Source organism: Salvia miltiorrhiza, unplaced genomic scaffold, assembly GCF_028751815.1.
Source record: "Salvia miltiorrhiza cultivar Shanhuang (shh) unplaced genomic scaffold, IMPLAD_Smil_shh fragScaff_scaffold_2_2:::fragment_3, whole genome shotgun sequence".
NCBI lineage: Eukaryota > Viridiplantae > Streptophyta > Magnoliopsida > Lamiales > Lamiaceae > Salvia > Salvia miltiorrhiza.
This window is the reverse complement of record NW_026651451.1, coordinates 54,919-71,445: the sequence shown is the minus strand read 5'-3', so window position 1 is coordinate 71,445 and position 16,527 is coordinate 54,919. Positions and strand designations below refer to the sequence as shown.

Below are 16,527 nucleotides of genomic sequence, written 5' to 3'. Positions count from 1 at the left end.
TGATTGGTGTTTGTTTACACTCTTCTTTGATCTAAGCCAATTTTTGGCTCGTTTGATAACGTGTAATGTGCATGAGTTATTGGAAAAATAATTGACTTACTGTTAAGCTTGTATTTGCAATCGAATAACAATGTGACTGTTAAGGTAACATGATAAAAAATATTGGGCCAACATAAACTGATGTGTCTTGAAAAAGCAATATCATATATCTGTAGATAATCTGAAACGCTATAAACAATAATGTATCTATAATATATAAACTCTTTTAACTAAACCAAACAATAATGTATCTCTATATATGATATATAAGCTATTTCAACTAAACCAAATAGAAACAATAACGATTCTAATACTCTTTTAGCTTAGCCATATCAGATTATTTTTATGCGGAAAAGCACGATAGTGCATACTATAGGATTTTGGTAGCTCTATGGAGTGGAGTTGATGCGTATCAAGATTGTAGAAAATGCAATGCCGCCATTCCTCCCCATAAAAGGCGGTAAAATAGAAGGCCAAAACATGTGGATATTTAACCCAACCAAGTGGCTCAAGAACTCGACCAAACGGTTGAATCCTGCATTTCTCAGCTCCCAAGTCGACGTTGGGCAGCGCCTTCCTCCACTCGCCCGTCTCTGCCTTCATCTCCCAAACCTCCCACGACAGATCCCCACACACAACCAGGAGCGACACACACCTCCCAGTTGACAGATATCTATACTTGCTTTCATGGTACTCATAAGGGGCTTCACTCAGTGTAATGATCTCCGTCTCCACATCCATCGTCGCACAGTACCTCCCCCTTGCCCAATGCAAGAAACCTTCACTATTCATCGGAGTCTGGGGGAGGAGACATCGCCTGACATGGTCGGGGAGGTGGTGAACCTCGACGTTCCTCCAGGATTCATCGACTCCAACAGTGAGCACGACAAGACCGTGGTCAATTTGTCGGAGTGGCGCCGGGTAAACAGGGGATGGTGCAATCACTTTATACGCTAAGGAAGCTGCAGAGCATGCTAAACCATAGTAGAGCGGGTAATACATACCCCCTTTAGGATACGGTGGGAGGAGGAATGACTGCTTCGTTGCAGGATTCGCAAGACGAGGGAAGCGTTTGTTATCCAACTCCAGAACTAAACCGTTGCAGGTAGCAAGAACTCCCCATTTGGAGATGTGATTTAGCTCAGATGTGTGGATTCCGCCGTCTGCGTCGGCTGTTACATAAAGTGGCAGAGCTTTAGCCTTTCTGGGTGATAGGAGGAGTCCATAGGTAGAACCGTGCATCTGCGAGTTGATGAAGGCATGAGAATGGATAATGTGGTACCACCGCCGGCACACGAGCCTCACTCTCTCGTAGAGATGATCGGTCGGCAAACGGAGGAGGATTTCGAACAATAGGTCTTTGGGGAGGCACTCTATGTTTGCTGGCATCTCCTTTTTACACCTCCGGAAATAATAAGCCCGACTTCTAATGTGTCTCATCTGCAAATTTTTGTATATGTGTTTTATCAATGTTTCTTTATATTAATCTCTAACCTAAATTTCCAAGACAAATTCTTTACTTATGAAATGTATACGCATAAGGAATTTCAGCTCTAACCTAATTTTGAAAGACATCCATCTGCACATGAAACAAGGGAAAATCTGCTTACCGATTGTCTACTAAGAATGTCGGAAACGCTGTCGTCGGTGCAGCAGCGGCGCGGAGGTGGCGGCTTGCGGATGACTGGTTTCGTACAAGGCATTTCAGCTTTTCTATTTCCGGGCACAAAGTGTGGCGGAGTAAACCTAAATAAATACAGCAGTTTCCCGCCCAAACCGAAACAAACCTAAAACCCAACAATGGCCCATTCTAATTCTAATTAAATAATTCTCCCTCATTCACGCCGCCACACACTCTGCCCAATCATTCATTATCCCTTCAACGCCTCAATCTCCATCGCCTGCTGATCGATTTGGTATAAATTGACTTCATCATATCGGAAGCTTCATCTCGCCATACTCATCTCTCTATGAATGTACAAACAAATTAGTTGATTGAACCCTAATTTGCAAACAGAACCACGTTGCCTAAACTCAGTTTTTTTGTAGCGGATGGATAATGTGTAATGCACATGAGTTATTTGATTTTCTTTCTAATAGAAAATCAAATAAAATTAGTTTCTTCGTTCTGCACCCCGTGTGTTCGACGAATTTTCTGAGAGATAATTTTTTCATTCTTCAAGCAATTTCTTTGATTTCACGTGTTTCTTCTTTTTCTCCAAGCTATCAAGTGTCAACCAAGCTTTATTTTTTTGTTTTGCAGAGTTATTTGATCATTTGATCAGAATAAGAGCTTTATTTTCTATTCGGACTCGAGGAGGCTATTGAGATGGTTGGCGAAGCTGCTATTAAACTCGTAAGCAACATTCTTAGGATCACAGCCTCCCCAAAGGAAAAGAATGTCATAAAACTTCATCATAAGAATACACATAAAAATCTCGCAGCAACCCAAGTTAATACCAAGCGAGATACCAAATCACGGTGATAGAACACCTACGTCTGGGGCCTTGCCCAGGGAAACGATTCACTATGGGAGATTAAATTACAGTAGGACTTACACAAGACTTGATCTTCAACGCCTCTATAATTTCCCAAAACCTCAACACTAGTAATCGTTGAAAGCTAGATAACATTAACCTTCTAAGTGTGAAATACCTTGCTATCAACAATAGTAAAAGCAAAGTAAAAGAAACAAGAACATGAACTCGACCAACAATGTTCTCTCACAGACTAGTGCTGCGCTTATAAACTGCTTGAAAGAATGCACGAAAAAACCAAACCCTCGACCAACAATGTTCTCTCACAGACTAGTGCTGCGCTTATAAACTGCTTGAAAGAATGCACGAAAAAACCAAACCCTAACTCCAGGAAGATATCGGCTTTTATATGGGCGAAACCAAAGTTTCCTTCTATGATGAAGACTCTTCTATGAAAGCTTGCAAGAAAATCCAAAATATACACAAGGATCTTCTACGAAAATCACACAAAACCGAAAACAAAATCTTCAAGATTTGTGCTTATCTGCAAGGGGATCTCCAAAGAATATTTTGATGCAGTCGTGGTAACAACTCTGGTAACATAGATAGTATTTAATGACCGTAAATAAAGCAATGGGGTAATTTGTTTTAAATCCATAAACTTTACACAATTTTTGGTTTTTCCCAAAACAAATAAAATATATTCTAAATACACAAACTTTCACACTTTTCTTTCACATTTTTTGGAATTTCCCATGAAAGTCAATTCTGATATAATTAAATCTGTCGTAGAGTCGGATTTTGTTGTCGTGCAATATCTTAAGGCCGTGTTTGCTGCTATGTATTATGCAGTATTAGCATAATAATATAGCCTATTATTGGAGTTTGGTGGTCTTGATACAGACGGCCCGGACCATGCAAAGGCCCGGACCAGAATTACTACCAATTATGTGTTGATATGCATATGGCTGTCTTATTCTCAGCATTTAAGTTTTGGGCTGTTAAAACACATATATGTATACAAAACAAAAATTTGTAGAAAAGATACATGTTTCTGACAATATATATGACATATCTGTATTCAATAAAAGCAGATGATATACAATAGAAGTCGTCCTTATTATTTCCGGAGGTGTAAAAAGGAGAGGCCAACAAGCATAGAGTAGTAGTCATTGCCTACAGGCATAGCCTATAGGCTCAAGTATGGTTTTGCATACTCTGCAGCTTCCTTGGTGTATAAAGTGTTTGCATCGTACACTTTTTGCCACTCGCCACCACGCCAACAAACTGACTTCGGTCTTCACGTGCTCACTGTTGGAGTCGATGAATCCTGGAGGCACATCGAGATGCGCCACTTCCCCGACCATCTCAGGGAATTTCTCCTCGGCAAGACTCCGTTGACTAGTGAAGGTTTCGTGCACTGGGGAAGGGGGAGGTACTGTGTGACGATGGATGTGGAGACGGAGATCATTACGCTGAGTGAAGCCCCTTGTGAGTACCATGAACGCGACTATTATTATCTGTCAGCAGGGAGGTGTCTGTCGCTCCTGGTTGCGTGTGGGGATCTGTCGTGGGAGGTTTGGGAGATGAAGGCAGAATCGGGCGAGTGGGGGAAAGCGCTGCCCAACGTCGATTTGGGAGCTCAGAAATGCAGGATTCAACAGTTTTCCCGTGATGCTGGTCGAGTTCTTGAGCCACTTGGTTGGGTTAAATATCCACATGTTTTGGCCTTCTATTTTGTACAATCTTGAAACGCATCAACTCGACTCCATAGAGCTATCACAATCATATAGCAGTGGTTATGAAGCTTTTCCGCATAAGAATAGTCTGATATGGCTAAGTTAAAAGAGTATTAGTAACGTTATTGTTTCTATTTGGTCAAGTTCAAAGAGTTGATATATCATATAGATTCAGTATTGCTTATAATATTTTAGATTACTTGCAGATATATGATGTTTATTTTCCCAAAATTCATCAGCTTATATTGCCCGACTCTTATTTACTTTGATGGATGAAAATTTGGAATATATGAAGACCCTTAATTATTTATATAATTTGAGTTGGTTATGATTGATTCTTATCTCATCAAAAACATGAGATTGAAAAATCATACTCTTGAGAATAAAAATATTCAATTACTCATCTTATCAATCTTGTAAAGTAAATGCTCAAAAGAGTAGTAGCATGGAAGGATGATATAAGATGAATATTTATGCTCATTTTGAATGGACAGATTGTGACCACACAATCACATTGCTATTCGATTGCAAATCAACATATATTCTGTCTGAATATTTTGAATGAAATTACAATTAAAAGTAAGACGATTATTTTTCCAATAACTCATGTACACCATAACATTATCAAACGAGCCAAAAATTGGCTTAGATCAATGAAGAGGGTAAACAAACACCAATCATATCATTAGTTGAGCTATGAACATATATATAACTCAATCGTGAAGTAATATACAAAGAAGATTGTTTGAGGTCTGCTACAATTGGTTCCTCGTTAACGACTGGTTGGCTTTCAAACATAGATTATACCATGAAATGTGATGAAAGCCCTAGTTCTAGCAAGTTATACATAATAAGCAAACTCAAATTTGGAGTAAGAGAACTTTTTTTTTAAAATACTTGGAATAGGAGTTGATGATAAAGCAAATTATATCAAAACAAAAAACAATTGTATGATATATAGGAAAACTCAAATTTGTCTTTTTTTTTTCTTCGGGTTTTCAATATGGTTCGATTTTTATTCTAAAAACAAGATACCTGGATTAATTTGTGTCTATGAACTCATCAAGTATTTGGTTGCTGAGGGATTTTTAAACCAAATAAATCTGCAAGTTTGGAAGAGGTTGCTGAAGATTATCTTAATGATCTGATTGACAAGAATCTCATCATAGTTCGTCAAAGAAGGTGGAATGGAAAAGTTTTACACAAAATCTTGTGTACACCCGGGTCGTACCCGACCCGGATCCTGACCCAACAAGATTATCCTATCCGAATGTCAAGTGTTAGTGTTATTTCGATATAGTGTTAGTGTAATTTTACAAGTAGTGTTAGTGTTATTTCAGTATAGTGTTAGTGTCATTTGTAAAATAAAATAGTGTTAATGTTGTTTTTGAAATAGTATCATTTGTAAAACAAATTAGTGTTAGTGTTAGTGTCATTTGGACTGGTATTAGTGTTAGTGTCATTTCAAGAAAAAATTGGTCAGGATATTCTAATTGGATCAGGATCCGGGTCGGGTACAACCCGGGTGTACGGTACACCCGGGTGCACGGAGATCACCTCAACGTTTTATATGTGTGCGTTAAACACATATGGAGTTGTGGAATCCGGATCGTGCCTAGAGTGATCCGTGTACGCATTGCACACAAGAGAAACGACGATGAAGATGCCAAAGAGGAGCTCTACACTTTGGTCACTGTTGCAGAAATTTTAGATAAAGGATTGAAGGGATTGGGAAATATTTTGCAAATTTTATTAACGTCAGTTTTGTTGTTACTTTTTTTTAGGGGAAATTTTGTTGTTACTTGTGAGGTCTTGAGTGTTGGAAATTCAAAACAAAACGGATGCATTTTTGATTTATTTTAATTTGTATATTAAGTATTATTTTTTTATAGATATTTTTTATTATAACAATTTATAGACTTATCAAATTTATAAAAATAGAGATTTATCAAATTTATAATAATAGAGGTAAATCAATTTAACAGAATTTGCTAAACTCCATGTTGAATTAAGACAATTCATGAAATTAGCATAATCCTGAATTATTGAAAATCTATCAAAATCTTTTAAATTCTTAATTGAATACACCCACATCATCTACATTAATTTGTTTGAAATGGGCAAATTGAAGAAAAAATAGAAAGGAGGGTTGGGTCACCAATCTATTTGAATTTCCTTGTTCGTCTTCAATCAGCAAGCTTCCATCGACTGCCGCGGTGGGGAGGAGGCGGCAGGCCGATTCTGGAAATAAACGAGTTTTAAGCATAATGCCCTTCATTTTCAGGTGAGTTTCTCTGTAGGAAATGGGCACAGTGCGTGGCCGCGCGAATGAGGGAGAATAGTTATTTAGAATTAGAATAGAATGGGCCATTTTTGGGTTTTAGGTTTATTTGTTGGCTAAGTTATAAATTGAATTTCTAGAGTCATAAGTTACATGGGTGAATATGAATCATCTACCTAGTATTGAATGTATTTATGAGTTTTCATTTACTCTTAGATGCTTCGTATGCCTAGCTTACTAGTATAAATAAAGTCTAGTTGCAAGTCCATGTAACTAATGAAAGATATTGTGGACTAGATTAGGATATATTTGATATATTCTAATACTAAGTAAGACAGTTCAAGTGTGAATTACTTAGTCGTAATTGTTGACTCAAGTGTGAATTCCTTAGTCGTAATTGTTGACTAAGGAAGACAAGACAATTTAGAATTGTCTTCTTCGCTTATAAATAAGGAAGCTTGGTCTTACGAATTACATACGAAAACATTAGCTTAGAGCTTTTGGTTTGCAAACACTAAGAGAGCACTATAGTTTCAATCGGAGATTTCCTAGCTGTCAACGATTGAATCGTGCACTTGGAATAGTTCCTGCATCGAATCGACATACACGTGGATACCTTAGTAGTGGATTCACGGCACGAATCTAGACGCACGTTTACCACATAACAAGTAAGTTATTCTTATTGTTGTGTGTCTATCTCTACACATGATGCATTTGTAAATCTAGATCTAATCCTTGAATATATATTCCGCTGCATATCATTAGATGATGTCAAGGATAACCAACAGTGGTATCAGAGCCCGAGGCTCGATTTACAATTGCTATTGTGTTCTAATTGTTTATGGGTTAAGAGTATGTGATTTTAGAAATCTGAAACTGAAAATTTGGGATTGAAATGTTCGAAACCATTTTCTGAATTTGGGTGAAAATTGCTGGGCTATATTCGAACCTACTTTGCTGGTTCACTGCTGCTGCCATCGATCACCGCCGATGCAGAGGGCGTAGGTGATTGACGAGGCGGCGCAGGTGGGTCGGGGCTCGCCGGTGCGCCGCGCCCGACCACTCGCCACCGTTTGCGTCGCACCTCGATTCAGAGAGGCCGCTGTCCCTCTGCAACGCGTCCATATCGCGGGCTTGGAGTCCGGAAATGGAGGGTGACTGATGGTGGAGGTCTTGCACGCCTCCGGGCGGTGAACGGCGACAAAGGAGCTTCGAGCTCCTGCCGGAATGGCCGAGAAACCGTGAGGACGCAGGGAGGCGTCTGGAGAAGTCGCCGCCTTCCTCCGACGCAGCTTTGAGTTACGGCCGACGAGGGTACGTCCGGCGAGGCCGAGCGACGTCGTCTGCGTCGTTGCTTCGCGCGCGGCGGCGGCGGGCTGACTGGCGAAAAGGCGGCAGCAGGGCTCCGATCGCGGCTGACGGGAATCGAAAGGGGGCGCTGCTGTTGCAGCTGTAAACCCTTATTTCTGGTCTGGAACATGGAATTTGGGCTTTGGTCTGGGCCTGGGGCTGCTGGGCTGAGGTCTCTAAGGTGTTTGGGCCCGGTCTGGGTCTGATTCTATGGGCTGCTGTTATTGACCATTTGTGGGCTGCAATATGATTTATTAAAGGGGCTGGGCTTGTTTTAATAAATGGCCCAAATTAGGCGGTAACAGTTTATATATAAAAAAAAAATCTTTTATTAATTTAGAATTAATAATTGAACCCCAATTTCAGAATTAATTTATTAATTGGATTAATAGATTTAAATTATTGTTATTAATTTTGAATTAATAATAATATAAATAAATTTATATTAATTTAGAATTAATATAAATTGATTAACCCATATTTAATTAGAGAATAAAATATTAATTTGATTAATGATTTTATTCGTAGAGTTTTATGTCTTTATGTGATAAGCATGTTATTTGATTTTATGCTTATTATTTAACTATAGTAGTTAAAGACCGCTTTTATCTTGGGTAGGCGGCGCCCAATATATGTAGTCCGCTTTGCTATGTATGGGTAGGCGGCGCCCAATATGTGTGGTCCGCATTTTATATGCCTGGGTAGGCGGCACCCAGTAATTGTTTTGCTATTTAATATTAGATATTAAATATAAGCAATTAGTATCACATGCTAAATCCCCATTAAATATAAGTCTTTGTGTAAGCACAAAACGCGTCGTCCATCATAATTGTCTGAGCAACCCATCCTTTTCGATCAAGAGTATTTACACCCAAGTGTTTGCTCTAGTCTACAAGGCCAAGGCTCATTCATAGGTTGGCACCGTGTGATGGGGTTGACTTGCTTGATCATTTGTGGCGTGAAACTCGACCAAAGTGATTTAAGGACGCAGATTAATTAGATTAATCAACCGAGAGTTGCAAAATTGTTGTTGCAATTGGCTTAGAGGCCTATTAAGTAATATTATTGCAGTCATCAGCCCAAGCAGAGGCTGCATAATATTGACTTGGATCTCGGACCACTAAGATTTATATAACATATAAATCCGTATTTTACGTTGGGGGCGTAAAATATGTCAAAAATTAGTGGGAGCTAATCAATACGATAGCCCATTGTTTGATTAGTGATACAATGTGATCATAGTTTATTCTTTCTAATTTGCTTTTCTTTATTTATTGATCAGATAATATGTCGAATTTGTCATTGAAAAGGGGCACTGGAAGAGAGACTGCCCGAAATACAAGGCACAAGGTGCATCGGGTATGAGCTCGGGTATGTTTGTCATTGAGATAAACATGTCTATTGATAATTCACAATCTTGGGTATTAGATACAGCTTGTGGCTCACACATTTGCAATAATGTGCAGGGCCTAAGTGAAACCAAGAAAGTGATGCCTGGGGAAGTCGATCTACGCGTGGGAAATGGAGCAAGAGTTGCTGCTGAACGCGTGGGGACTTATAGATTAGATCTTCCTTCGGGAAATAGACTTGTTTTAAGTAATTGTTACTTCGTTCCTTCTATTTCTAAGAATATTATTTCCATTCCGATGTTGGACATTGAAGGTTTTTCCTTCCATTTTGGAAACAGTCGATGCTCGTTTTCCCTTAATGGATTGTTTTATAGAAGTGCCTCTCTTTTGAATGGTTTATATTATCTTGAATGTGAAAGGAGTATTCTCAATGTACAAAACAAACGACCTAAGCTGAGTAATGCGAATAATACTACCTATCTTTGGCATTGTAGACTTGGTCATATCAATGAGAACATGATAGCAAGATTGAGAAAGTTAGACTATCTCAAATCATTTGACCTTGAGTCATATGGTGCTTGTGAATCCTGTCTCAAAGGTAAGATGACTAAGAAACCTTTTTCTGGGAAGGGGTTACGAGCCAAAGACTTGCTAGAATTGATTCACACAGATGTGTGTGGACCGTTTCCAACAGAAGCAAGAGGTGGATATTCGTACTTCATAACTTTTACTGATGATTTTTCGAGGTATGGATATGTGTATCTCATGAAGCACAAATCTGAGGCCTTTGAGAAATTTAAGGAGTTCAAGTTAGAAGTCGAGAAACAACTTGGAAAAAGTATAAAGGCTCTTCGATCAGATCGAGGAGGAGAATACTTAAGCCATGAGTTTCTTGATTACTTAAAATCACATGGAATTCGGTCAGACTGGACTCCTCCGGGGACACCTCAAATGAATGGGGTATCCGAAAGGAGGAATCGGACTTTATTAGATATGGTTCGATCCATGATGAGTTTTGCAAGTCTCCCTTTATTTCTTTGGGGTCATGCCTTACAGACCGCTGTTTATATTCTGAATAGAGTTTCTTCGAAATCAGTCGAGAAAACACCATATGAGTTATGGTGTGGCCAAAAGGCGATTCTTAAACATATACGGACCTGGGGTTGTCCTGCGTATGTTAAAAAGATGATGACTGATAAATTGGAATCTAAAAGTGAGAAATGTTATCTTGTGGGATATCCTAAGGAAACAAGAGGGTATTATTTATACGTTCCCGGTGATCACAAGGTGATCGTTTCACGGAATGTGACGTTCCTAGAAGACATTTATGTCTCTAAAGAACAAGGTCACAATACGATAGAACTTGAAGAAATTCAAGAACCACAAAATAACATAGAGGATGAAAACTTGTCTAATGGTGTGGACAAGAATTCAGTGGGAGTATTTGATGATCTATTGGGAAGGGGAATATCTCTTAGAGAGACACCTCAAAACAATGAGATGCATCAAAGACATGATGATACAATAGTTGTATTACCACCACCTCAAGAAAATCTTGAGGAAATCCCTGAAAATTCTGAAACTGTTGAAACATTCAACACAGAGGAACCTCCTCACGATCAGAATGTACAACCTGAACAAACGCAAGAACAACTCCATAGGCCTCGTAGGAATCGTCGAGCACCTGAAAGACTTAATCTATTGGTTGAGAACCAAGATGATGAAGTTGATCTGGATGATGATGAACCTAAGACCTATACTGAAGCGGTGTCGGGCACCGACTCGGAGAAGTGGCTTGAAGCCTTAATTTCCGAAATGGACTCGATGTACTTCAATCTAGTCTGGGAACTAGTTGATTTGCCAGATGGGAAATATCCCATAGGCTGCAAATGGATCTTCAAAAAGAAGAGAGATGCAGATGGCATAGTACGAACCTACAAGGCTAGGTTGGTGGCAAAAGGTTATAGTCAACGCGAGGGCATTGATTATGACGAAACCTTTTCACCAGTCGCAAAGATCAAGTCCATTAGGATTTTACTTGCTATAGCTGCATACTATAACTTTGACATTTGGCAAATGGATGTCAAAACCGCATTTCTCAATGGAGAACTTGAAGAGGAAGTCTATATGACTCAACCTGAAGGTTTTGTATCCAAAGAAAGGCCGAATGCAGTATGTAGGCTAAAGAAGTCCATTTATGGACTTAAGCAAGCTTCTAGGAGTTGGAATATTTGCTTTGACAGAGCTATCAAATCGTTTGATTTTGTCAGAAGCAAAGAGGATCCATGTGTTTATAGTAAACGCAAAGATGGGAACATTGTCTACCTTATCATATATGTTGATGACATTTTGATTATGGGTAGTGATCGTTCTATAATGCAATCCGTGAAAGATTGGTTGGCTAGTTCCTTCATGATGAAGGACCTGGGTGATGCTTCCTATATCCTTGGGATAAAGATCTATCGGGATAGACCTAATAGATTGTTGGGATTATCACAATCCACCTACATAGACAAATTGCTAAAGCGCTTCTCAATGGAAAATTCTAAGAAAGGATTTCTTCCTATGGGACATGGTATAATCTTGTCTAAGAAGGGTTGCCCTTCTAGTGACCAAGAGATTGAATACATGAAAAGGATCCCATATGCTTCTGCTATAGGATCGATAATGTATGCCATGACATCTACTAGGCCAGATGTGGCATATGCGCTTAGCATGACAGGCAGATTTCAGCAAAATCCCGGTGAGGTACATTGGAGAACTGTCAAGACTATTCTAAAGTACCTTAGAAGGACTAAAGAATACTTCTTAGTCTATGGTGGACAGCCAGAGTTATCAGTTACTGGGTATACTGATGCTAGCTTCCAAACAGACCATGATGACTATAAGTCACAGTCTGGCTATGTCTTCATCCTCAATGGTGGAGCAGTTAGTTGGAATAGTTCCAAACAAAGCACTACTGCCGACTCCACCACCGAAGCCGAGTATATTGCTGCATCTGAAGCTGCCAAGGAGGTTGTGGCTCTGTTAGAATTCGTGAAAGAACTGGGTGTCATTCCAAGTACCAATTGTGCAATACCATTGTATTGTGACAACACTGGTGCAGTTGCGCAAGCAAAGGAACCAAGACCCACGAATAGAAACAAGCACATTCCTCGAAGATATCATCTGATCAGAGAAATAATTGAAAGAGGCGATGTGAAATTAGAAAGAGTACCCACTGATGATAACTTAGCTGATCCTTTCACCAAGCCATTGTGTATAGCAAAACACAACAAACATTTTGAGAGCTTGGGTGTTAGACATGTTGGAAGTTGGCTTTAATTTAGTGGGAGTTTTGTTTGAATGTCTTAGAAACAATTTATAATGAGACATCCTTACTTGATCACATTTATATATATGTTATTTGATTTCATGGGCTTGTGCATTTATTGGAATAATTTGTTTTATTGTTTGACATTATTCTTTTATCTGTTCCCTTGAATTATCACTGTTATTAATGATGTGAGACATTAATGATATAAGTGTAATTCTAAAAGTGCCCTAACCAATGGTCATCAAGAATGGGATATTGATGACATGCGATAGGTTAGCATGTGGTTTGCATCATATTCTTAGAGAATGTAGTTGATCTCACAACTACGAGTAATTTGATTCTCGTGATGGACACATGGATATTTTGGAGAATATTGGTATACCCTGCTATTAAATCATTTGTTCTAGTGTCTATGATTTAATAGTGTATGGAGTATGTAATAGTCCTTTGACTTGAGGTCAATACTCATTTTGTTTGTTGAGTGGTGTGCTTTGACCAAGTACAATGCTTGCACTCCATCAAAGGGGTAGATACGGCTTGTGTTGGGTACATCATGAGGCAAATGGAAATGGTAGTTGAGCCAAGAATAGGATTCATTCCTCGATTTGAATTTCGAGAGAACACTTCAAATTCTCTATATTATTTGACCGTTAGTCATTGGCCAATGCAAAGATATATTCAATTAGAATAATTGAATATGATCGGAATGAGATAAAATGATTGAGCTATTGGGATAGACACATGGCAGATCCTAGGCTCAATCGAGTGGTTCGTGAATGAAGGGATATTACATAAACTTCATATAAAGGTTTGTTTACAGAATCCACGTAAACGTTCTTCATATATCGAGTTCGCTACACAACGCAGTCTAGGAGTTTTGTGTAGACTTTAATTTGATTATCGTCGATAATGGAGGCCTAAAGGGTCACACTTTATGTGTATTGTTGATTCGCTTAAGAGTGCAAAGTTAGTGCTTGGTGTTTAATCTAATGCTAGTCCAAGTGGGAGATTGAAAGATATTGTGGACTAGATTAGGATATATTTGATATATTCTAATACTAAGTAAGACAGTTCAAGTGTGAATTACTTAGTCGTAATTGTTGACTCAAGTGTGAATTCCTTAGTCGTAATTGTTGACTAAGGAAGACAAGACAATTTAGAATTGTCTTCTTCGCTTATAAATAAGGAAGCTTGGTCTTACGAATTACATACGAAAACATACGAAAACATTAGCTTAGAGCTTTTGGTTTGCAAACACTAAGAGAGCACTATAGTTTCAATCGGAGATTTCCTAGCTGTCAACGATTGAATCGTGCACTTGGAATAGTTCCTGCATCGAATCGACATACACGTGGATACCTTAGTAGTGGATTCACGGCACGAATCGATACGTTTACCACATAACAAGTAAGTTATTCTTATTGTTGTGTGTCTATCTCTACACATGATGCATTTGTAAATCTAGATCTAATCCTTGAATATATATTCCGCTGCATATCATTAGATGATGTCAAGGATAACCAACAACTAACTCCAAAAATAATACAATCATCTCTTTCTCCAAAATATTCTCTCTCTCATTTTCCTACACTATTTCGGTTTGGGCGGGAAACTGCTGTATTTATTAGGGCACACACTGCTTGTAATTCAGTTACTCCGCCGCGGCATTCTACACACTTCACCGGAAATAGAAAAGCCGAAATGCTTCGTATGAAACCAGTCTACCGCAAGCCGCCGCCTCCTCCGCGCCGCTGCTGCACCGACGGCAGCGTTTTGGATCCCCATTCCGACATTCTTAGTAGAGAATCGGTAAGTCATATTTTCCCTTGTTTCATATGCACATGCCTCTCTTTCAAAATTAGGTTACACCTCAAAATTCCGTATGCATATATGTTTCATAACAAAATATTTTTATCTTTGAAATTTAGGATAGTCATTGATATGCATATGGCTGTCTTATTCTCAGCATTTAAGTTTTGGGCTGATAAAACACATATATGTATACAAAACAAAAATTTGTAGATAAGATACATGTTTCTGACAATATATATGACATATCTGTATTCAATAAAAGCAGATGATATACAATAGAAGTCGGCCTTATTATTTCCGGAGGTGTAAAAAGGAGAGGCCAATGCCACCAAGCATAGAGTCCCTCCCCACGGACCTATTGTTCGAAATCCTCCTCTGTTTGCCGGCCGATCATCTCTACGAGAGAGCGAGGCTCGTGTGCCGGCGGTGGTACCACATTATCCATTCTCATGCCTTCATCAACGCGCAGATGCACGGTGCTATCTATGGACTCCTCCTATCACCCCAAAGTTATAATCATACTGTGCCACTTTATGTAACAACCGACGCATACGGTGGAATCCACACATCTGAGATAACTCACGTCTCCAAATTGGGAACTCTTGCTACCTGCAACGGTTTAGTTCTGCAGATGGCTCGGCTGTTGGATGCCAAAGGTTACCTCCTCCCTTGTCATGTGAATCCTGCAACGAAGCAGTCGTTCCTCCTCCCACCATTGCCTACAGGCATAGCCTATATGCTCAAGTATGGTTTTGCATACTCTGCAGCTTCCTTGGTGTATAAAGTGTTTGCACCGTACACTTTTTGCCACTCGCCACCACGCCAACAAACTGACCTCGGTCTTTACGTGCTCACTGTTGGAGTCGATGAATCCTGGAGGCACATCGAGATGCACCACTTCCCCGACCATCTCAGGGAATTTCTCCTCGGCAAGACTCCGTTGACTAGTGAAGGTTTCGTGCATTGGGGAAGGGCGAGATACTGCATGACAATGGATGTGGAGACGGAGATCATTACACTGAGTGAAGCCCCTTATGAGTACAATGAATGCGACTATAAATATCTGTCAACTGGGAGGTGTGTGTCGCTCCTGGTTGTGTGTGGGGATCTGTCGTGGGAGGTTTGGGAGATGAAGGCAGAGACGGGCGAGTGGAGGAAGGCGCTGCCCAACGTCGACTTGGGAGCTCAGAAATGCAGGATTCAACAGTTCGATGATGGAGCTCTTGAGCCACTTGGTTGGGTTAAATATCCACAGGTTTTGGCCTTTCATTTTGGCGCTTTTAAGAGGCATTGCATTTTGTACAATCTTGATACGCATCATCTCCACTACACAAAGCTACCACAATCCTGTACATGTGGTTATCAAGCTTTTCCGCATAAGAATAGTCTGATATGGCTAAATTAAAAGAGTATTAGTGTTATTGTTTATATTTGGTCAAGTTAAAAGAGTATTAGTATCGTTATTGTTTATATTTGGTCAAGTTAAAAGAGTTGATATATCATATAGATTCAGTAGTGCTTATAACGTTTTGGATTATTTGCACATATATGATCTTTATTTTCTTAAGATACATTAGCTTATGTTGGCCGAATATTTTGACTTGTCATGTTACCTTTTATTAGTGAAAGGGGTATTTATTATAAAAGATTAGCCTAGATAAGAGTCTTGTTTACTTTGATAGACTACCAGTAAGAACGTGCGATGCAAGTTGAACACGTGTGTTTTTTACTATGTAAATAAAATTCATAGATATTTTTATATAGTTTTGAATATTTGTATTAATTAATTTTTTTTATTAAATTGATTTATTCATTTGACTATAATTGTAATTTAAAAAAGGAACCAATGCAACTATTAATGAATAAGTTTAAATGTAATAAAGTAATATCCATAATATACCTCTAAATAAAAATGCAAAAAAATCTATGAAATATCCTAAATTATCTAAGTACGGAGCAAGACGAATTTTAAATCTTTTCTTGTTTGATTTTGACGATTGAGGATCTTTTGTTCTTATTTTTGGTTTGCAACAGAATGTTGTTCAGCGTCAGATCGTCGTCACTTGTAATCTCAATGTAGTCATCAAACTTTTTCTTGGTTACCCTTATTTTTTTCTCTGTGGGCTGCAACTCCATCGTAGATTTTTCTAGACGAGAATTTTTT

General features: G+C 38.9%; 2 protein-coding genes across 2 annotated transcripts in view; one reads left to right on the top strand and one right to left on the bottom strand.

Annotated features, from left to right (window-relative positions):
• Window positions 1-16,527, top strand: part of LOC131002874 (uncharacterized) — a 40,882-nt gene that overhangs the window by 9,795 nt on the left and 14,560 nt on the right. The gene's annotated exons all lie outside the window — the stretch shown is intronic.
• LOC131002873 (F-box only protein 8-like) lies at window positions 250-2,271 on the bottom strand. The gene is made up of 2 exons (XM_057929365.1): window positions 1,650-2,271; window positions 250-1,479 (listed from the first exon to the last, which is right to left on the bottom strand). The coding sequence occupies exons 1-2, from the start codon at window positions 1,740-1,742 to the stop codon at window positions 358-360; spliced, it is 1,215 nt and encodes a 404-aa protein (XP_057785348.1). The 5' UTR covers window positions 1,743-2,271; the 3' UTR covers window positions 250-357.